The following is a 24396-nucleotide window of genomic DNA, read 5'->3' as shown; positions in this document are numbered from 1 at the left end:
ATGAGGCCGATTTATATTTAATTTAATAAAAGTTTGTTTCATCTACTTTTTAAATATTTAAGATGTTTTCTTTTCTCATATTTATCAGTACTAGTCTCTATACTTAGGGGGGGGGGGGGGCACAGTCAAGGAGTTGTGACTGTATGGTCATCCCCGCCACGGTATCCCCTCAATGATTGACTCAAAAGAATCCATATACCTGGATCATAGGAGATAACCGAGCAAGTGTCAACTTCACAATCTTCGTCTTCATCATCAAAAAACGGGTTGAGGTGTTCTGGGTATGTTTCTGTGGTTGTCTTTTTGAATAGACGTGGGCTGGTTCTTACTTCTGACTCACTGTAACAGTAAGTACTGTCGTCGACATCACCAGCAAATGGGTTCAATTCTTGGGGATACGTATCTGTGGTATATTCTGTTCTGGTCACAGTATGGTCAGCCAAGGTACAGTTGTCACCATTAAAATCTGTTTCACCGTATAGGAATAACCTAGGTGGCTTTGGAGGTGGAGTTTGTGGTCCATCTCCTGCGTCTTTGCGGCAATCTTCTAATACACGCCCCACGGTACAGTTATCATCATTAAAATCTGTTTCGCTGTACAGGAATACCCTAGGTGGCTTTGGAGGTGGAGTTTGTGGTCCATCTCCAGCGTCTTTGCGGCAATCTTCTAATACACGCTCCTCTAATCTAGGTGGCTTCTGAGGAGGACCTAAATATAATAATGTCTAAATTTAGTTAAATAAATTCAGAAATTTAATTAACTGAAAAATCAATAAAACTAATAAATAAAACGGAATAACAGTTGATTTTCTACAATAAATATGGGTTATTAACGGTACTTACCCTCTAGGCCTAGTGGAATATCCGCCATATTTATGATATATGATCAAACAAAAAGTTATTAAACAGTTCTAAAAGTAACTGGAATTGCTGTAGAGCTCTGCAAAATGTTGTTGCTAGTAGAAAATCTCCTAGGAACTAGTGAAGACAATAGATATACCATAATAAGGCAAGACAATAATGATGACGTCATAATACCATTCCTTGCTTCTGACGTTCAAGCGTTCTTTTACAGAGGAAGTCTATGTGTCTACAGACGAACCCCGGATTTTCATTCTATCCCAATTACTAGTTAATAATTTATTTATTAGCCCTACAGATGCTTGAAAAATATAGTCGTCAGATAATTATTAAATTAGCTGCGACAGATTGTGGGCCGGAGGGCTTTGAACCTGGTCCCGTGAGGTGTCCCCACTCCAGAATGGTCCGAGGTGACCCCCCTAAACCCCCAGGGCGCGCGACATTTAAAAAAAACTGAATGTCAATGGTAAATACCATCTTATCATTAACGACGTAAATTCAAGACTAAAAAAAACACCCCCTAACTACTTCTATGATGAGGCGTCTGTCTGTTCTCCAATCCAGTTTCTGTGAATAAATATCGTTTGTTTGTTTTTTGGGGTTTTTTTTTGGGGGGGGGGGGTCGGGTTTTTTTTTTGTTTTTTTTTGTTTTAAAAAGACTACGCGATAACATTTACTTCTTTAGGTACCCCCGAGCCTACAATACACACAGGCTCCTTCTCAGGCCACCCCTGTAAATTTGCTACACTGGAAAAGGTTTCTGTATATTGTGTTATCATTGCAGAGTTTACACGCACATTTTGAAACTGGTTATTACAGCAAAAAAACTACATTTTTAAGAGCATATTTGTTCTAATTAGAAAATTCTGCCAGGATTTGGTAAATTTGTGCATGGTGTAGAGGCGGATGGATAACAGAGACGTTTGGTTGCCTCAAGTTTGTGTATCTTAAAATTTCATTTTCCAACCTCAAACGGACTTTGGAGCAAAGACATGGCCGGTTGTTGCTCTTCTGTAGTGAAAAACGTTCAACATAACGGAAATTTGGAGAAGAGTAGGAGTCGGGCAACGAGTCCAGACTTAAAAATTGGGAATTCCTTTTTCCGATAACCGTCACAAAAAATTTTAATACGCTATATTGAAGGCATCAATGTGTTCCTTATTCCTACCAAGTTTCAACTTAGTACCTTAAATAGTGACGGAGATACGCCATCTTTAATATCGAAAAAATGCCGAAGAAAACTTTCGCAAATCCGAACAAAAGCAACAGTGTTTCACAAAAACTACGCCGTGTGAAACTCTAATTACTGTATTCAGTAGGAATGTGATATTAACATAGCTGACTAATCTTGGATATCAATATCATTAAGCCTTTATTTCACTGATTGTACAAATTTGCTTACATTACCAATATTTGTTAAGGCCAGCTCAATTTTTGTCAAGGTCACTGAGATGTAAATAAGGTTGGCCGGTGGAGGGGGAGGGGGGCATATTCCTTCCAAATTTTTCAAAAATTTGCCTAAAACTTGTTGAAAATAATGACTGATCATGCAACATGTAATATTTTAACTACTCTTAAATTTAATTTTCTGCGCATAAAGGGCCTCATAACTTAACTAGCACGGGGACTCATTTGTACTGAATCCGACACTGCTTCTAATACATTTTCTGTCAGGTTTGGCTAAATGTGCATGGTTTAGAGGCGGAAGGATAACAGGTTAAAGGAGCTAAATCGCTAATATTTGGAACCTGAAGGTTGACAAAAATGGGTCGCAGCGCATATAATAATGTAATATGAATGTATATAAACTGATTTACATTCAATTGTTTCCGTTTTTACTCTAATTTCAAATCAGGTATGTTCGGAGAAGTAGCCAGAAGTCTCAATCAAATGACAATCTCTATCGTCTGGTTATTCCAGTCTACACGGATACTATTTATTGCGCATGCTCTCCAGAATGTGGCGTCACTGCTTGACACTTGTGAAATATGTCTAGCCTCGTCCTTCAAATCCCTTGTTACAAATGGCGCCGAAACGCATTATGGTACATGATTCGTGTACCAATGGTAAAATGTTTATTTTGTCTTAAATATTGGATGTCAGAAACCCATCTTTTCCCGGTAAGATCACAACATCAATGCTGATTTAAATTGACAAACAATTCGTGTTTTCAATGTCGAAGACTTTTGGATACTTTAAGAAGTTGGTTACGGTGATTATGTGGTGATCTGAAGCGCACGTTCATAGCCCGATCCACGTCCTCAGTTTAGACAATCTAGTTTTCTTATTGTTATTCGTTAATTTTTAGTAATTATTCAATTTAATTGTACATTTTTAAGAACTCTGATTTTATTATTATGTAGCCCATATTTTCATTCATATTTATATTGTAAATGAGTTGTCCTTCTATATAACTGACTGAAGTAACGAGCGGTAACAGACAAACGGTCGAATTCCATTTCACTGATAATTCCGTTGAAGATGAAATGTTGTTATATGAGACGATGAGAGGATATCTGACAATTCAAAAAAAGAATTGGCTGTCAGTAGATAAAAGATAACGAACAAATTAGAAAAAGTCCGTGCATTACCATGTTTTTATTAAGAACAGAATGAATAAAAACGAGGGATTGTCCCTTATCTAGTGACAGCCAATTCTATTTTTGAATTGTGAGATATCCTCTCATCGTCCCATATAATAACTTTTCAACTTCAACGGAATTATCAGTGAAATGAAATTCGATCATTTGTCTCTTACCGCTCGTTACTTCAGTCTGTTATATAGAAGGACAACTCGTGTTTGTCATGTTTGGCGTCACTTCCCGTTTCTCCACGTACTTGTTACACGTCTCCCGTAGCAATGATCTCTGTGTTAAAATTATATTTGGAATGTATTTAACCAGTTCTATCACATATATAATAATGACTGACACCAATATTGTCCTTTAATCTGGTGTTAGTCTTTCTAAGCCAGCTCCTTGGTTGGCTACTCCCACACCTCTACAGTAGTGAATCCTCAACTGAACTAACGGAGAGAGTCGGGTCTACTCTACCACAGTAAACCGCTCTATCCAGAGATCCAGTTCGCTACAATATTATGTTTACAGTGGGCCTATGCTACTTCAAGTTTGTGTATCTCTAAATTTCATTGGCCAACATATGCAGACAACGAAAGTTTGGGAAAAAGGTGGAGCCGGGCAAAGAGACCAATTGAATGTACTCGAACACTACACTAATATGCATATTAATAATATATATTATAAATTAATAAAATAGGTCCTCGGACTCTACAACATGCAAGTAATTGAGTGGGAATGCGGGATTTAATCACCGCTAGGTATAGTATTTGATCATTTTATATTTACATTATATATTTCACCCCCACCCCACCGCACCCACCCTCAAAACACTCACACACTCGTAGATCTATAAGTAGATGTACTCCAAAATAAATATATTTTAGTTCTTCGACCGTCCTTATAAACTTATAACGGTAAATCTCTTTGATCTTTGGGGTATATTCCATGCCTGGAATAACTTGCGGTGTGAAAGTCGAGGGCGGCTATGATATTTAGGGGAATTCGGGGTTATTCTTCTGAAAGTTTTTCTTTAAACCTGTAACAGGTTATTCTTCCAGGGTAGGTTTTTTTTCCATAAGAAAACATGATCTAAGGTTTTTCTGAGATAATGTCCTCGACTTCGGTTTTTCAGGTTATTTTCTTCAGCTTTTCTTTCCCCAGCATAACCCCAGTCTCGTGCTTTATCCTTCAATTATAAATCTGTAACGGTAGATCTCTTTGATCTTTAGGGTATATTCTATGCCCGAAATAACTTGCGGTCTGAATATATAGAGAGGTATTTGGGGTTATTCTTCTGAGAGTTTTTCTTTAAACCTGTATCGGGTTATTCTTAACTGTAGTTTTTTTTCCATAAGAAAACATGATAAAAGGTTTTTCTTACTGAAGTTCTGGGACATTCTCATTTTACGTTCATAAACATAGACGGTTTATAAGCAAGATAAAGTCCTCGACTTCGGTTATGCTGGGGAAGAAAGACTTTTTCTGGGGTTATTTTCTTCACCCTTCCTTTCCCCAGCATACCTTCAGTCTCGCGCTTTATCCTACACATAGCAGATTTGAAGCATTATATACCTTCAAGAGTATACACCCGACTACAAATTTATTTATGAATCAATTGCAAAATGGATGAATTGTTTGAAACAATCATTTTTGTCGAAAATCCTGCATGGCCGTGGTAAAAGTTGACACTGGTTAACCAAGAGAGAAAAGAATTTCAACGAAATTCTGGAATTCTGGAAATGGGATACATGTCAAACTTCGGGAATTTAACATCGAAGTGAATGGAGAAATTAATGGCGGGACGATTTACCCAATAGTAACCAATACTACCTAGGGCATGTAGTGATAGGAAACATTAAATCATATTGAACACATCTTTATGGATTACAATCACTGGCAACTTTAATAGCGTGACGTTTCAACGAGTATAAGGACAAGAGAAATGTCACACTATTAATGTTCCTAGAGATTGCTATCCATAAAACTAAACTGTGTTTATTATTTTACCATGTCTCGAAGTCAGTAGCGCAAACAATTTGGAATGAAGTGGTCGAGACTACAGAACAACAAATAAATAGAAAGTGGGTTGGATAACAAAAAATAAACAAAACCGAAAGGGTGAACACATAACAGCATGTACGCTATGCTCCAAGTCTGAAATTTATATTTTCTCATTGAATTGAACTGAATTAACAACTGTAGCATCACGATGTTTATAATTTCCCAAACTGTATACCAATTTATCTCATCATTAATACTCGTAGATGTACTATACTTTACGTTCGTACCTATACGTTCGTGTCGGTATAAGGATTAAGAGAAATGGGGTTTAAAAACCAGGTAATTTCGAAAAAAAACCAACACATGGTTCAATTTTATTTCAATAATTCGCTTGCTGTTCGTAGTGGTCTTTTGCTGTGGGAGCTAAATATAGATTTATAGGGGGTTATTATGGTTGATTATGACCCCATTTAATTAAAGACTTTAACTGATATATATATTCGTCCACATAAATTATATGAATCATAAAGAAATTACATATCAGTAGATGAAACGCTGTAAATATTAGCTCCACACCTGTGTTATAATTACAACTATGCCAAATCTTCATCTTATGTTTTAATGCAAATTCAACGAGTTTTTATTCAAGGTGAAGTTTCTATTCAACAAACAAAATGTCACGTGTCAGATAAACATATTGACTTGAGACACAGTCGTCAAGTTTTATCACGTAACGATATGAACACTACGACCTTTACTGAACAGTGAGATATTTGGATATTTAATTTTTTGTGGCCATTCTTTAAAATATGGATAAAATAAATGCAGATGTAGTGATTATTGGTGCTGGTTTATCGGGTCTTGCTGCTGCCTACCATTTATTGGATCAACAGGATTCCTTGAAGATAGTTGTTTTAGAAGCTAAAGGTAGGTCAGTGTGAGATATTAAGAAAATCAATTAAGACAGACGTACTATTTGCTCATATAAAGGAATTGTATTGTAAAGATCGCAACCCCCCAAAAGGAAACCTATTATATAACCTATTCGTGATAATTGCTGTAAGTGGTTTCTATAAGGTTATTTTGACCAGACGAGATGTGTATCACGTACAATGGTTAAACTATTATTTATATCACCATTTATCAATCTATAATAGGCCTATATAGCTAAATGTGAAAAGCTTTTACGCAAAGATATAAATAAAATGCCGACGCTAAAACTGTACACAACCAAATTTCCCCGTACAGTAAAGAAATGAAATGGTGTTTAACGTCCCATTGTTCTGCTCTGACTGGGCTAATGAAGATGGGCATACGCCACAAGTGTTCGATGAGGGAAATTTGCCCGGACAGCGGCGCTACGGCTACGGCCTACTCTTATATCGAATTCCATCTGACATGGGTTCTTTTACGTGCACACCAATGTCCACACGGGACCTCAGGTCTTCGTCACATCCGAACGACTATACGTTGTCCCTTGTTAGGCCCGTGGTCCCACACTATTGACAAAGGGGGGACCACATCGGAAAACCCAATGAACATTCTCGGTCAACACAGGGATCGGACACGGGACCTCCAGGTTAGCTAGACAACGTCTTACCCACTGAGCCACGGTAACTCCCTTGCTGTAAAGAACATTTTGTCACAATATTATACAAATTGCTTCAGAGTTTACATTAGTTCCTATTGATTTCATGTCACCATTTTATACGTCTGAGGTATATAAAATAATAATAATCAATCGTTTGTTACGAGTCGGTAAATTCTTATACTCTGGGTGTAACTCTGATGTGCTTAGAATTTTAAATGCGGTAACAATTAACGGTTGTACAATTTTGATGACATTTGAAGAAAACGAACCCCAAGAATTGCGAAAAAAACATAAAGTGAAATAAAATGGGGTTTAACTTCCTACTTTCTAAGGTTTTTTTTATGAATTGCGAAAGGGGATTGAGATAGTTGTGAACCGACTTGTTTCCTGTTGCCATCTTCACCTTATGAAAACCAAGATGCTATATTTTAGATGTACATGTATTTATAATCGCATTTATTGTAAAAATGAATGTTTTGTTTTTCAGATAGAATTGGTGGAAGAATTAAAACTGTTCAGCTAAAATCAGTCGGTGATTGTGTTGATTTATGGGATGTGGGTGGAGAATGGGTTGGAAGGTAAGAAAATAAACATATCCCAATAATTTCAGTTCAAAATGGTGGTCGTGAGGGTCGTCCTATACCATAAAGCACATTGGGGCAGGTTTAACGCACAAGCGCATAATAAGTTTTAAAGAACATTTCTAAGCAATATTATCGCTAGTGGAAAACCAGCATGATTATGACAATTGTTGCATATTAATTTGTCTTGTTATAGTATTTAGCCCTACATATAGATACTAATAATTGATGAACAATTCTAATATTTATAGTCATAGTAATATTCAAACTGTATCCGTATGAAGAGGTATATATGCTATTCATAAACTGCTTAGTTACAAAGAATCATTTTACAGTTCATGGTATAGATAATCGTGAAAATACAAAATAATTCCTTTTTTTTTAACAAAATATTTATGTAGGTCTTATAATAGTGTTTCTAAAAATATAAATTCACCTTTGCATGAAGGCCATGTTCCTGAAGCTAGTTTTACAACATCTAGGCGTTGCTATCTTAGTCTGAAATTTCGAACTTTTAGGTTCGTTATCTCTCTCTACCGCAGGCACGTGAACAATAACGTCCAATCAGAGGTCGTGGTGATACAAATACGTACAGGAATAGATACAGCCGTTGAATGTTTTCTATCCGTTAAAAAAAAAATACGGAAAACTAAAGAAAAGCAAACCTATTAGCATAATGGAAGAACAGGAAAGTAAATAAGAAAGGTTTGGACTAAGATTTGAAATGGTTCATAACATAATCATAGCAGAAAAGCTGAGGTTATCGCAGGTAGACATTTCAGTTGGAAAGTGCGAGGCCTGGTATTCGCGATGATATTCCCTGCATGAATCGGGATGGGTGGGTGGGGGTCTAGAGCTGGGTCCTAGACCAATCGAAATCACTGACGAAAAATGTAGATTGATACGTGAAGGCCTTGATATGATGTTGGCCACGGAGTTAAAGCGAGATCAAGTCTTATATTGAAGATGCATGACGACAGACTACGTATTAAATACAGCCTCAGTCATGATAAACCAAAGCATTGGGAATGTTCTAGACAGATAGACTTGCTTTGAAATTGAAGAACAATGCATGGATAAACAACGAACTCAAAAAAAAATATTATCATAATATGTTATTTGTTGTTCGTAGGGCACAGGTCCATCTTCGGACTTTACTGCGAAAGTTGAATATGGACAATTTTATGCGGACGGAAGCAGGGGCAATTACACCAATACCATGGACCACACAACTTGACCTTAAGTTTTTAATGTGGAAGGTAAGAAACTGTTTTAAGCATTTTTAAATCACACTTACAGTTAAAATATGAAAGATCGCAAGATGACCATAACTTAAATTAGAACTGAAAGAGAGAGAGAGAGAGAGATGGGGTTTAAAGTCCAATCGACACAAACTAGGTCATTTCGGGACTAACACATAGTTCAATTTTATTTCAATAAATTCGCTTGCGCGTAGGGGTCTTTAGCAGTGGGATGAAACCGGAGGACCCGGAGAAAACCCACGAGGTTGGACAGGCGACCCTACTCCTTGTCACGTACAACCGGGGAATCCAAACCCCGCTAGTTGACTCAATGACAGACCGTATGATACAGCGCAGCGCGCACGTGCTAACCATTCGGCCGTCCAACCCCCCAAATTAAAACTGAAATGCGGTTTAAAACAAAATTTGTCATTTCGGGATGTAGGGGTCGTGACAGTGGGAGGAAATCCACAAGGATAGGCAGGCTACCCTACTCCTTGTCACGTACAAATGTGCATTGAAACCACGCCACTTGGCTCAATTACAGACCTTATGGTCTAAAATGCACCCAGCCCCATTTGTATGAACATTAAGAACATGTTCCCGGTTGGCATCGTAACGGGTATAATACGATGACAGGCACATTCCAGTATTGCTGGCACTAATCGTATAGTTTTTAATTCCGTCATATAGTTAAAAAGATTAAAGATCCTAATGGAACATCACCAGAAGTCAAATGATTCAGCAACAATGAAACAATTGGATGAAATAACGGTGGAGAATTATATTACAGAACAAGTGTGGACATCCGGTTAGTTACCAGATATTATTTAAGAATAGACAGCTTCATAAATCTATGAAACACCCCCCCCCCTTCCTCTCCATACTTCCCCCCACCCCCAGAAAATTAGAGAATTTATCTATTACCTAATCGAAATAGACGAACGTCTTTTTGAAAATCAATTTCGTCAAATGGCATAAAGTGTGTTAAAACCTCTAGAAAAGTAGAGAATTTATCTACATATTACTTAATCGAAGTAGACGTCCGTCTTTTTGAAAATCAATTTTGTCAAATGGCACAAAATGTGTTATTATTATTAATGAATAATGTACAGAATATCTATTATAAAATTTTTATAGAAATTCATTATATCTAAAGGTAGAAATTTTTATAGAAATTCATTATATCTAATGGTGTCATAATAAAGTTTGTATTTTTCTCAATCTAGGTTCCCAAAGTGTAGTTGATTCTGCATGCCGTTGTATGTTTGGTTTGGCGCCAAATGAAATGAGTCTACTCTATTTCTTAATGTATATTGATTCAGCAGGCGGCTTAGACAAGGTGACAAAACCAAATGAATACTCAGGGAAGGACTATAGAGTCAAGGCAAGTTTATTACTATTTGAACATTGGCAGACTGCACTCGTCGTCCTATTAGAACTATGATACATAACCTTAGTCGTCGCAACACCAACTTGTTCTGGTAATTATATCCACACGTATTAATTGTCGTCCATTATCACTATACACGCCAGGGCCTATTTAAGGTTTTATTGACGAATCACGGTTTCTGGAGGTGGAGGTTTTTGTGGTGGGTATTTCCCTCCTTGGGTTCCGACAAAATTTCCAAAACGTGACTCACGATTTCCCATACAGAACTTGATAGACTCAATTTAGCTTTTTCCATCACCTTTATCAGCACCATGCCAGAATAAACCTTCTGAGATCGTGACCAATTAGTCGTGACCAAAACAAAACCTCGCCAGAAGTGGAATAAAACCTTCCTGAATTATCACCACGCTTACACCTTTATAACCAAACAAGTGGTTGCCATACACGATACGCCGAGATTTTGTAAGAGATGAGCAGGGACCCAATGCCTCACATCGAATATGAACCTGTAGCCTATATCGCGTTTTTGGAACAGTTTGATAACTTGAGAGCGGAAGGCCACGAACGCTGAATATCGATGGGGTTTGCCGTGTCCTCCCCAAATGTTTCACACAAAATTTGAAAAAACCCCACGGTTAAAGTGGTAGCCTCTATCGCTTCCACAAGATCGCGGAATGCTATAATTAGGATTAGCGCCCCATGTGGCTAAATCTATTTGTTAAGGCCAGCTCAAATTTTGTCAAGGTCGTTGAGGTCGTTGTTGGTGAGATTGAAGGTTAGGTTTAGAGTAAGCATTGGGGCTAGGATCAGGGTTAGGTTTAGGGTTGGGATTAGCGCTAACCCTGTTTACATCTCGTGACATATGACGAAAATTGAGCTGGCCTTATCATTTATTTAGCACTAACCCTCCCATGTTTCCAATTCATAACACTAGAAAGCTCATGAACTGTTACAATAGGTGTATGTAAAGCCATAACCCAAGCAGTTGCATCAAAATCTAATTCAATCTTTTGATCCCCAACAACTAAAACAGACAAAAATTGAGGCACTAATTAGTGTGAAACTAATTTACTGATTTGTATTTATAGCTGTTTATCGGTATCATTGGCAGTCCACAGAAACGTCCCAAAGCAGACGAACCGTTACTGTAACCTGCAGACTTACATGCAAAACACGAACACGAAATTTAAACGGATTTATGATTCTCGAAGCACGGAGTTTTCATTTCGAGGCAAAGTCCGTATGTGTGGGCACGTTAAAATAGGCCCTGGTACACGCTCATCAGAATTAAGATCTTGACTTAGTTTCTAATGGGATGAACATGAGGCTTGTTCATTTTAAATTTAAATCAGAAGTATTGCCCATGGTTGAAATGTTATTTATTAAAATATATAACCGTAGATACAAATCGATATTGGGCGTTTTCGCAAATCTAGACAAACGGATGTTGATTATATACATTACCTCCCCGCACCCACTAAATAGTTTTAGACATTTTTTAGTTAGTGTTGTGGTAAACAAGGTCCCAGCAAATTTAGCTCGATTTCGCAAAAGCATTTCATTATGGCTACTCATACGAGAGTCCAAAGTATCCTAGCTAATTCATAGATAGTCAGAAAGATAAGTACCTGTTCGGTAATCTAGCGTTTAAATGCTTTTCAATTTTAAATGTTTTATTTACATGTAGTAGAATTTTAGACGCAGATGGGTTTGTTTTTCATGTTATGTTTATTTTTTCTGTTGTTGTTTTTAATGTAGGGAGGACTGCAACAATTAGCCACAAACTTGGTCCATAAAATAGGAAGCGTCAAGGTTTTGCTGAATCAGGCAGTAACAAATATTGTTCAGGTAAGACACATAGAAACGTAACAACTTTCAGGAGTAAAGCTAGGAATCTACGTTCAGGAGTAAAGCTAGGAATCTACTTTGCGTAGTATACGTAATGATATGCGCGTCCTAATGCTAGGTAACGTAGTCGGACAAAACTGGCCTCCCTATAGGTTTGAACGACTGGATATTGTAATGAGATGTTAAAAGCTATCCCTGTTGTCCGTTTGACTACTGTCATTATACAAACTGCAAATGATGTTTCGTAGCGGGAATTGTTTTCAAAACGTATTTTAATTTTAAACTTTCAGAATTCAGAAATGGTTGCTGTTATTACCGGTAATCGTATCCAGCTATCATGTCGACGAGTTATTTTGGCTTTGCCTCCGCATCAAATTAGTAAGGATGAAACGACTATTTGTCTTATGTATTAAAACAAAAACCCAAAAACAACAAACAAAAACCAAACCCCATCAGATTATGAGAATAATATAATCTATAGTTTTAAAGATGGTTAATACGGTTCAGTAACTTTAATATCTACCCAAAATACTAAGTCCCCAAAGTCTAAAGCTCCGTCATTTCAAGTACGATCAACATTGGGCATCGATGTTTGATATTACGCCACAATTCTATGTTGATGGCTGCGATTACTCATTTTCGGTTCCTGTCCCATACTACACTCGTACTTGTATTTTTAAAATAATTATTTTTACTATTCAGATAATAATAAAAATAATTCATTGCTTCTATAAATGAAATGAAATGGGGTTGTTTAACGTCCCACTGTTCTGCTCCGAGTGGGATAATGAAGACAGCATTGCTTCAGTAGAAATTTTAAAATGAGAATGTATAATTGCCTACAAAAGTCGTTTATCATGAAATGATTTTGTAATGCAGTTCGACAGTTTCTTTTTGACTTCCATCTTTCAGCATCCATATCCTTTACACCAACTCTTCCACCAGAACAGTTAACTTTATTACAGAGTGTACCGTTAGGATTTCTAGTTAAATTTGCTGTGACGTACGAACAGGTAAATGTTTGACGATGATAAATAATGAATGGTACGATAAGGCTGAGTGTTTCCTTTGGTAGCTTCCGATGCATGGTAGACCTACGTCTATTATTTTGTACACATCTTTCGTGAATTGAGTCGTAGAAAGGGAGGCCTTAACGTCTTACTTTTCTGCACCAACTGGGATAATGAAGATGGACAACGAGGGAAGCAATTGGATTTCAACTGCCGAGGGTTCTTTTACGGGCACGCCAACATGTACATGGGAAATCGGTTTTTCGTCCCATCAGTATGACTAGATGCTGTGCCTTGCCATGAGCACCTCTCCCCCCTTTATGTCCAACTCACAGGAGAGACACCTCCCCCCCCCATTGATTGTCTAGGCCAACACCGGGATTGAAACCCGCACTTACGGATTAGTGTGCCACCGTGGCTCCCCCAATAACTGTTTATATTCCCGACAACGTGTGTAAAATATGATGTAGGAATTTTTACTTCATTTTCATACCTCACCCTGCCCATCGGTCTGTCCGTCAACAATTTTCTTGTCATGTGAGGAAAACCCCTATCGATATTTAGTGTACAGTGACTTTCCATTTCCGAGTTATCCCCCTTTGCTGAAAACCTTGTGAACATGATAGAGGCTGTAGTCTTTAACATGATGTTTTTCAAATCGGGTGTGAGGCATTAGTGTTATAAGAGGACGAATCCTAAGGATTAGAATTCTTCAAGGATCATAATACATCCTTATGAAATTTGATCAGCATCCAAGTTTTCCTTTCGGACAAGCGAGACAACGCTGCTGTATGAGCGTATTCCACACTCTGCCACCGCCACTGGGTATACACCATAAAACTTTATTATTGTATCACTGTTCTCTTGGTAGGAGTTTTGGGATGGTGGTAATAATGGGCATTTCGGATTCCAAAACGTTCTGGAAGATCCTAAGCTAGGAGCTGTTGGAATTGTTTATGATGCTACATCATCAAATGGTAATCCTGCTCTTGCTGGTTTCTTGTCACCAGTAAAAGGGGATCAAAGCAATGTAAGTATAGAATACTGGACATGATGTCGTATCTCAGATGTCCAATATGTCCGTCAATTACGACCTACTAATCTAGTCATTCTCTTGTAATACTCATATAAAAGTTTTATTACGGTACTACGAATCCATCATGAATGCATTTACTATATTGAATAGTAGTGAAATCGAATCCTAGCTCCGATATCGTATAAATATTTGTTTCAAATTAAAGCAATATCTCCATATATTTTTAGTTCTGTCACATTAAAAGATGTCCTGTACATCTAAACCAAAAACGCAGTAAATTGTTTGTATAAATTTCTTACATTGGACGTAATCATCAAAAAATAATTATTATCTTTCAGGACGAAGAATACGAGGAAAGGATTCTCGGTCTATTGGCATGTATCCTAGGTGATCCTGCCAGGAACTATATTGATATAGCAATAAAAGATTGGAGCAAGGAACCTTTCAATGGTGGTTGTTTTCTGAAATCTCTTATTCCAGGAACCACTAACTATTTAAATCAAGATCTCAGAAAACCATTTGGAAGGTAACTAATAATAATCAGTCTATCTAAACACTTACGTCGTATGTGAAAAGTAAGATCTCAGAAAACTATTTAGAATGTAATTTATTAACAATCATTCAGTCTAAACAAATCTATTTTACGAATTAAACTACAGAGGTTTTGACCCTATACATAACCATGTAAATCTTATAGCCTCGGTTAGCACCTGGTTAACCCCTGCGGTCGAAACACAAAAAAAGAGAGAGAATAAGCTTTATAGTCCGATCGCCCAACCTAATATTTCGAGTGAACCTGGAAATTGTATAGATAGTTTTTTATGATTGATTTTAGTATCCTGTGGTGTCCTCTTTCAGAATCTGCCGGGTGAACCTCGGCCACCCTTAAGCGTTTTGAGAAATTCCAGATGGCGCCCAAGACGGCCGCCATTTCAGATAATCCCTATAACTCCAATAGTATTTAGTGTAGGATGATAATTTTGGTGTCTAAACTATGTTTCTGGGGCCACGGAATACACTGAAATCGTTTATTATGTTGTGGGGTGATTAGATGATAGTAAAATCCAAAATGCCAGACAATATATCTCTTTAACTCGTTAGCGGCGGTTGAGGGCCATTATTTCACCAAACCAAACTATACTCAGCCAAATTAAAAACTTGACACTCGGGATTTTTGGGACTAGATTTTTAATATTTGGTTTAAGGCAACTATTTTAGTGTTATCTTGTGCATAGATGACCTTGACATCAACAGAAAGCAAGAATACGTCTCGCCGAAAGTCCTTGACATTGATAACGTTCGTGATGTCACAGTACCCCCCAAAATGAAATTCACAGACTTGGAGAACAATCGGAATAAAGTGTTTAGTAACGGTTGTGGCCTCCTCTAGCGTCTCGTACTGCCACACAACGTCTTCTCATGGATCTCAGAACATTAGTAAACACTACCCAAGGAAGACGTCGCCACTGCTCAGCAAGAGCATGTTGAAGGTCCTGCAACGTCAGTGGTGGATTCACTTGCTGACGAACACGTCGACACAGTTCGTCCCAGATGTGTTCAATAGGATTAAGGTCGGGGCTAAGCGACGGCCAATCAAGGACTTGGACACCGGCATTTCTTAAAAAATTCTGGGTAGCAATTGCTGTATGGGGTCGAGCATTGTCTTGTTGAAACGTTAGTCAAGGCCCATGTCTCTGCATAAACGGAAGAAGAACAGGTTCCAAAATCTGATCCCTGTACTGGACAGCATTTAAGTTCCCTTGGACAACAACAAGAGGAGAACGTCCATGTGCACAAAAAGAACCCCAAACCATGACGCTGCCGCCACCAAATCGGTCAACTTCTCTGACGCACACTTGAGCGTAACGTTCACCCCGTCCGCGGTACACTCGGACCCTGCCATCGGCAAATCTCAAAGTGAATCGAGATTCGTCACTAAAGACAACCGAATTCCACTGTCTTTGAGTAAATCTTATGTGTCTTGTGGCCCACACAAGTCGGTTACGGCGATGAAGAGCTGTCAATATTGGTCCATTATAGGGCCTCCGAGCTCGAAGACCAGCAGCCTGCAAGTGATTTCGAACAGTTTGTGCAGTTACCCTTCCACCAAAAATCTCTCTACTTGTGGAGGTTGCAGTGACAAATCTGTTTCTAAGATGACGTAATCGTATTGCTTGATCTTCCCCTGGAGTGACGCCACACGTGGCGCTCCCGCCCTTGGGCGGTCGGCAATAGTTCGAGTTTCAAGCACTCTCATTCTAAGATTAATTATTGTCTGGCGTGAACAATTAAAGGCTCTTGCAACACTGACCACAGATTGACCAGCATAGAGCAAGAGCCTTTAATTGTTCACGCCAGACAATAATTAATCTTAGAATGAGAGTGCTTCAAACTGGAACTATGTGTGTGGTGTTATCGTATCACATTATGCTCATATATAGTTCGTCTTTTGATATACATGTAGTTTGGTTTGGTGAAACAAATCGCCCCCAACCGCCGCTATCGAATTAAAGGGTCATATTGTCTGGCATTTTGGATTTTACTATCATCTAATCACCCGACAACATAATGAACGATTTCAGTGTTCCTTGGTCCAAAAAACATACGGTTAGACACCAAAATTATCATCCTTGACCAAATACTATGGGAGTTATAGCGGATTATTTGAAATAGCGGCCGTCTTGGGCGCCATCTTGAATTTCTAAAAACGCTCAAGGGTTACCGAGGTTCACCCGGTAGATTCTGAAAGAGGACACCCTAGACTACTAAAAGCAATCCTAAAAAAAGAAACAACTTTGTATACAATTTCATGGTTCAGCCATAGTTCTGTCGGACTAAGTCAAGTCAGCATAAACCCCATCATAAACGTCATTATAAGACTCTTTCAAATAGTGTATTAGTGAAGCTGACTGTAACCTTTTCTTTATAAACTGCAGATTTTAAATTTGCAGATAATTTAGATTTCCGATATGGACTTAAGAATTTGTCTAATATCTAATTTCTAGGGTCCATTTCGCGGGAACGGAAACAGCTACCGCATGGTGTGGATTTATGAATGGTGCCGTTCAATCTGGTTGCAGGGCCGCAAATGAGGTAGCTTATTTTTACAAGCCCGCATTTTCATGTGGACGTATATTGTCGTCGCCCCTATGCGCCCGTCCGTCCACATTTTGTTTATGGACACTATAAATGATCTATAAACTATTAAACATACATTATGCAAGGACTAAATCTGTCTATTGCAGGCCTGAAATGTTATTCCATCGCTAGCTTGCGATACTTAGCGGATTGGAATACATTTTGTGAAGGATGATTAAACGTAAAGGTGGTTAATCGAGTCTTTGTTTTTTTTAAAGTAATGATCATCGAGGCTAGCCTAAAATTCAAAAGTTAATATATCGGTTCAGAGTAGAGCAATTTGACTGAAATTGTCAGCATATTCAATTTACCTTATTTTTTTTAACTATTATAGTCAACTCTCGATGCCATCTTATGGGTCCGATTTTCATTGGATTTGAGTCCGATCTGCTGTTCAACGGCCGTTGATGATTAAACGCAAAAAAGGATAAACAAGACTTTGTAAGAGGTAACAATGACAATCGGGGCACAGAGGTTTTAAAATAAGATTTTCTCGGCTTAGAGTGAAACAATTTGACTGAAATTTTCAGCATAATTCATTTTCATCATCTATATTTTAACTATCAAAGTGAGAACTGCCAGCTTTTTTTCTAATCTCCCATCATGTATCTTTAAAATGTATGTTTATATCCCAAAGAACTCTGTTCCCTTTGATATTGACACATGTCAGGCCCAAAATTGAACTGACCTTATCATTTAGCACTAACCCTTTTTAGCTGTCCATCTCTTGCAAAATGTGGGCGTATCTTGCATACAGGTAATTAAGAATGTCATGTCTAATCTACTTCCGGGTGATTGCCATGCCTTCGTTCACATCATATCCCGTTCTCCATTTCTAATAAGCAATAGGGCCTGTTTGAAACGCCATGAAAGATCAACTAATGGACAGTTAGAAGCAGCTGGTGCCTGCTACATTATTCAAATATATACCGGACACAGATGCACTTTGTAATTTTGCAGCGTTATTAATTACAAGTCAACCCTGAAACGCTATCACTTGGTCATTATCAACTTCGTTGGACCGGGCCTGCACTGAACTTAACCAATCTCCCAGTCGGCATACAAATAGAATTTGCTTGTAACCCCATCCTGACTGGAATAGAGAACGTCTGTTACTTCCCTTATTTGACGTCAAATCTGTTTCTCTTGACACCTCGGTGACACATTGAATGCTGATCTGTCACTCGCCCAAAACAGCTTCTCCTCGTAAAAATATTTTTCATTATAGTATGTTTGACTTCAAACTAACAATACTCTTCTCTTTCAAAAATTCTCAAACAAAAAGATTTTATTTAAACGTTGTTTTAGGGCGTGTCAGTCAATGGTATCTAAGGTGACGTCATAAAAAAAAGTGGGAGGAGCTACAGGTCTTTATGGTCAATTATTTTGCCTGCTGGCCTTTGACTTTCAAGACAAACAAAATGAAGGAAGCCAAATAACTACTAAAATCTGTAGGAAGGGTCACTTAATCAAATAAGATCTACAATCAATTTGATTTTCCCCAATTTAAATTAATTTTCTTGTTTTCGTAAAAAAAAAATCAGTCGTTTACATCCAACCATTACAAAATTAATTACCGTGTAGGCAGGACCTCGGTTTTTTATCCCATCCGAACGACTAGACAGCTGTCCTTGTCAGGCCCTCCGTCCTGCATCACTGACAAGGAGGAACCACGCCGGAAAATCTAGATAGTGAAATATTCTGCACCTACACAACCTGTTTTTAAGATCGATAATGTGTACAGATCTACATGCAGTAGCATACAATCAAGATAATCTAAGAAATTTGAATGTGCCAATGTATAAATCTGTATTATGCGTATAAAAGTATATATTTGTACTGTTCTGAAATGAAGTGAAATTAGGTTTAACATCCCACTGTTCTACGACGAATGGGCTAATGGAGACGGGCATACGCCATACAGTGTGCCTTGAGGAAAATTTTGCCCAGACAGCTGCACAACGGCCTATTCTTATTTCGAATCCCAACTGCATATTACAAATAGAGAACAGACAGATTTTTATAAGCCCATTTTCATGTGGATGAATATTGTTGTCGCGCCTTTTGTTTGTGGACCCTCTAGAGCTAAAATTTTTTGATGAAATTTAAAATATATGTATCACGTTCAAATTTCGTGAAAATCGGACGAAAATTCCACTTTATGCAAAGATAGGTTGCCAGGCAACGAAACATACACCCACAGCAGCTAATCGTCCAGGCAGTCAACAAGAGTTGTCGCATATTTTTACTTTTGTCGGAAATGAAACATTTATAGTACACTAAAATCTGTTCAAGAGTAACAACTCATTAAGTAATTATCAGAAAAACATTAGAATTTGTTTGGCCCATGCTAACGTTTAATATACAAAACATTTAATATCATGGATTTAGCTGTTCAAGTTATCAAAAATCATTGAAAATCAATATACTTGTTCGTCTCAAGACCTTAAACTCGGTATCAATCTAAAGTCAATCGAAACGATTATAATATAGGCGTAAACACGGTGTATAAGTTTAAAATCAAATAGATGATAACCATAGTCTCTAAAGTGTAATTATCGGAAATCGTTGAAAATCAATAGGCCTCTTCGTCTCATGACCTTAAACACGGTGTATAAATCTAAAGTCAATCGGATATTAACTTTAGTCTCTAGGTTGTCCACAAGATATTTTGAAGTGATCAAGGGCTATAACTCTGGCAGTAATTATTGGAAATTGTTAAAAATCTATAGGCTTCTTCGTCTCATGACCTTAAACACTGTTCATAAATTTAAAGTCAATCAGATATTAACTTTAGCCTCTAGAGCGTCTACAAGCAATTGTGGACGCCGCGCGACGGACGGACGGGCCGGCGGACGGACGGACGGGGTGACGACAACATACGACCACATTTCAATGTGGGCGCATAAAAAGTATAAAAGCATGCATGTAATGCTAAGGTTGGGGACTTTCTTGAGGTCAAAATTTTTATATGATTTTTGATGAAACTTAAAACATATGTTTATATCCGAATAATCTCTGTTCAGTTTGATATATCAGACCTAACTTCCTGGATTATGGCCATTGATTGTACGAAAAATCACGTTTTAGCTAGTGGACCCTCCGGGCAAAATCCCCGTCATAGCAAACTGCATGGTGTTTTCCAGATTAGCCCAATACGGTAGGGCTTTAAGTGTCTATCGTTATTCTTAAATATGTTAGCTTTTATTTTTCCTTTTATGAATTTGGGAGCCGTGGTGGCTTAGTGAATAAGACTCTGGCCCGCTAGCTTGGGGATCTCGGGTGCGCTTCCGGTGTTGGCCGAAAAGGTTCCTCGGGATTTTCCGACGTAGTTTAGGGGTGCAGACGGAGGTCCTGGCAAGAAACGATGTCTGGTCGTTCGGTTTTGACGAAAATCAGAGGTCGCTTGACAGGCCAACCTGTACACGTGTAAAAGAACCCTTGACAATTAGAATTCTAAATAAAAGTTATAGATCGTAGCACCGCTATCCGGGCATATCCCGGCTGTGGGTGCAGAACAGTAGAACGTTAAACACCATTCTATTTCACCCCATTTAGTTATATGCTGTATTGTATATTATGTGCCTATCGTAATGCTTAGATATTTTGTACCGTTTAATTATTCTTCTATGAATTTGTGTGTGATTTCAGGTCCTGGATAATTTGTATCCTCAAAGTAAAAAATCAAAAGAGCTGGAACTAGGTGGTGGAGCACGCCAAGATATTAACATTATCAAATCAATCTCAATAGTTGTATTTGGTGCGGGACTTATATCTGTTGCCTTTTTATTATTAAAATCTAGTCGATTTTCACCCGGGTATACAGTTCCCTCTACACATATACGTCTACTTTGTGAATAATTGTATATACTTTATAATTAATATAATGATGAATACCCCAAAGCAGCAGGGCCCTCTAAACGCATGGGCGCGCTGGGCAGTTGCCTATCTATGTAAGTTGTGATTTGCTGTTTTTGGGGAGGCATTTTTTTCATGTTTAACACGGATTTTGTTGTAAGTATACAATAAATAATATACACTTTTCATTTTATTGACCATTTACATTTTTGTGGAGGTAGGGACCCAAGTTAGGGTTACAAGATTATTCATTGAAGAAACCGGGACATTTCATTTTTTTTTTTTTTTTGACAATAAAAAAAAAAGTTTTATTTCTTAAAAGAAAAAGATGTTTAAACACGACTCACAATAAACACTATTTGCCACGACACATTGCCCCCAGGAAGGGACGGCAGAAAAGACACACAAAACCGACACTGTCCCGGTAAAACTCTAGCCCGGGTGCTGATAAAACGACCCCTGTAAAGCGGAAGTGTCCGTCTCTTTACCTGGCCTTGGTGGCTAGTATAGTACATGTAGGCCTATAATGAATAGAGGAAAGATCGAATGATGAGGCCCTATTTTTTGTCAGCTTTTCTAATGGTTCGAAAGTTTTTAAAGATTGCACCACGCATTCTGTAACTGACCTGCATTACATTATACTGTTCAAGAAACCTTGACAGTGTCAGTGGATATAAAAGTAGACCGTAGCGCCGCTGTCCGAAAACATGTCCCCCATAGCACACTGCATGTCCGTCTTCATTAGCTCGGATGGTGCAGAAAACTGGGACGTTAAACCCCATTTCATTTCATTTACCTTTCGAAAGATCTTTCTGGGAACTAATTCACGAAAGATGTGTATAAAATAATGGATGAACCACGGATAGGAAACTGCCAAAGCCCAAAGATATACTCGGGCCTTATCTCTCCCTTGCTGCTAGCTTTAAAAATAGCCATAAAAAGGGCCATGGAAATATCATATGGAAAGAGTCAGGCGTTTGGACAACGTACACTTGGTATTCATGTGTCAGCACCTGATACTGATTTGTTGTTACGGTACGAGGCGTAAATGGGACGGAATTTTGGGTAGCCTTGAAGCTACAACGGCTATCTTTTTATCTGCTGGCAGATGGTTAGACCGAACACAATTTAGCGACCTATTCGGCTAGCAACCTATTCGACCGATCCAGCTGTCCCCCATAGCACACTGCATGTCCGTCTTCATTAGCTCGGATGGTGCAGAAAACTGGGACGTTAAACCCCATTTCATTTCATTTACCTTTCGAAAGATCTTTCTGGGAACTAATTCACGAAAGATGTGTATAAAATAATGGATGAACCACGGATAGGAAACTGCCAAAGCCCAAAGATATACTCGGGCCTTATCTCTCCCTTGCTGCTAGCTTTAAAAATAGCCATAAAAAGGGCCATGGAAATATTATATGGAAATAGTCAGGCGTTTGGACAACGTACACTTGGTATTCATGTGTCAGCACCTGATACTGATTTGTTGTTACGGTACGAGGCGTAAATGGGACGGAATTTTGGGTTGCCTTGAAGCTACAACGGCTATCTTTTTATCTGCTGGCAGATGGTTAGACCGAACACAATTTAGCGACCTATTCGGCTAGCAACCTATTCGACCGATCCAGCTGGCAACCTGTTCGTTGGCAACCTTTTCAGAATAAATTCAACAGTCGCCCAAACTCATCTATTTTTATCAACCAATCAAATCCAACGTTACGTCTATCAAATGAAAGTAGAATATTTAATTATTTACCCATTCCTTTAGCTCAGAATAGAGATGTATTTTCGCATTATCTTACACAATTCTGGACATCCAACTAAATATATTCCGAAAGGTAAATAAATAAGCTTTCCAAATATTATTAGTAAAAGTTGGCACAGCCATATTAAAGGGATGCACTCTCATCCTAAACATGGCCAATTTTGAGAAAAAAAATTAAACGGAAAGACTGTTAATGTTAATATCCCGTGTCAAAATTCGGACCATCGTACAAAATTCTGATGATCCAACTAAATATATCCTAAAAGGTAATTGAATAAGCTTTCCAAATCTTATTAGTAAAAGTTGGCACAATCATATTAAAGGGATGCGCTCTCAACCTGAACATAGCCCATTTTTCAATATTTTAAAGTGAAAGAACGGTAATATTCCGAGTCAAAATTAGAACCATCGTACAAAATTCTGAGCATCCAGCTATATATATTCTGAAAGGTAATTGGATAAGCTTTCCTAATATTATTAGTAAAAGTTGGCACAATGATATTAAAGGGGCGCGTTCTCAACCTGAACATAGCCAATTTTTCAATATTCTAAATGTAAAGATAGGCCGGTATTTCTTTCGAAGTCGAAATTTTTCAATATTCTAAATGTAAAGACAGACCTGTATTTTTTTCGAAGTCCATATTCGGATCATCGTACAAAATTCTGAACATCCAGCTATATATATTCTGAAAGGTAATTGGTAAAGCTTTCTAAATATTATTAGTAAAAGTTGGCACAGTCATATTAAAGGGGCGCGCTGTCAACCTAAACATAGTCAATTTTTCGAAACGTCGCCAATTTTTCAATATTTTAAAGTGAAAGAACGGTAATATTCCGAGTAAAAATTCTGACCATCGCACAAAATCCTGAGCATCCAGCTATATATATTCTGAAAGATATTGAATAAGCTTTCTAAATAATATTAGTAAAAGTTGGCACAATCATATTAAAGGGGTGCGCTCTCATCCTAAACGTCGCCAATTTTTCAATATTTTAAAGTGAAAGAACGATAATATTCCGAGTAAAAATTCTGACCATCGTACAAAATTCTGAGCATCCAGCTATATATATTCTGAACGGTAATTGAATAAGCTTTCCAAATATTATTAGTAAAACTTGGCACAATCATATTAAAGGGGTGCGCTCTCATCCTAAACGTCGCCAATTTTTCAATATTTTAAAGTGAAAGAACGGTAATATTCCGAGTCAAAATTCTGACCATCGTACAAAATTCTGAGCATCCAGCTATATATATTCTAAAAGGTGATTAAATAAGCTTTCCAAATATACTTAGTAAAATATGGCACAATAATATTAAAGGGGTGCGCTCTCATCCTAAACGTCGACAATTTTTCAATATTTTAAAGTGAAAGAACGGTAATATTCCGAGTCAAAATTCGGACCATCGTACAAAGTTCTGAGCATCTAGCTATATATATTCTAAAAGGTAATTGAATAAGCTTTCCAAATATTATTAGTAAAGGTTGGCAC

At 37.8% G+C, this 24396-nt stretch overlaps 1 protein-coding gene across 3 annotated transcripts; it reads left to right on the top strand.

Moving 5' to 3' along the window:
- Positions 1–6148: 6148 nt before the first annotated feature.
- On the top strand, positions 6149–21325 carry LOC126811776 (probable flavin-containing monoamine oxidase A). Of its 3 annotated transcripts, XM_056099097.1 has the most exons (13): positions 6149–6368; positions 7520–7610; positions 8746–8872; positions 9548–9665; positions 10084–10241; positions 12006–12095; positions 12386–12473; positions 13008–13108; positions 13977–14135; positions 14480–14667; positions 17147–17234; positions 17614–17727; positions 20931–21070. In XM_056099097.1, the coding sequence occupies exons 1-12, from the start codon at positions 6251–6253 to the stop codon at positions 17692–17694; spliced, it is 1407 nt and encodes a 468-aa protein (XP_055955072.1). In that variant the 5' UTR covers positions 6149–6250; the 3' UTR covers positions 17695–17727; positions 20931–21070. The 3 variants fall into 3 exon arrangements, with proteins under 3 accessions (XP_055955072.1, XP_050393630.1, XP_055955071.1); XM_050537673.2 differs by lacking the exon at positions 17614–17727 and having other exon boundaries at positions 10084–10245; positions 12010–12095; positions 20931–21325; XM_056099096.1 differs by lacking the exon at positions 17614–17727 and having other exon boundaries at positions 6150–6368; positions 20931–21325.
- Positions 21326–24396: the final 3071 nt, after the last annotated feature.

The sequence above is a fragment of the Patella vulgata genome, chromosome 2 (assembly GCF_932274485.2).
Source record: "Patella vulgata chromosome 2, xgPatVulg1.2, whole genome shotgun sequence".
NCBI lineage: Eukaryota > Metazoa > Mollusca > Gastropoda > Patellidae > Patella > Patella vulgata.
This window is presented reverse-complemented; position numbering and strand designations above follow the sequence as displayed.

Coding starts and splice junctions, on each gene's coding strand:
- LOC126811776 (XM_050537673.2), top strand. CDS start 6,251: ATGGATAAAATAAATGCAGATGTAGTGATTATTGGTGCTGGTTTATCG. Junction 7,611..8,745: donor GGTGGAGAATGGGTTGGAAG/GTAAGAAAATAA, acceptor TGTTGTTCGTAG/GGCACAGGTCCATCTTCGGA. Junction 14,136..14,479: donor TAAAAGGGGATCAAAGCAAT/GTAAGTATAGAA, acceptor ATTATCTTTCAG/GACGAAGAATACGAGGAAAG.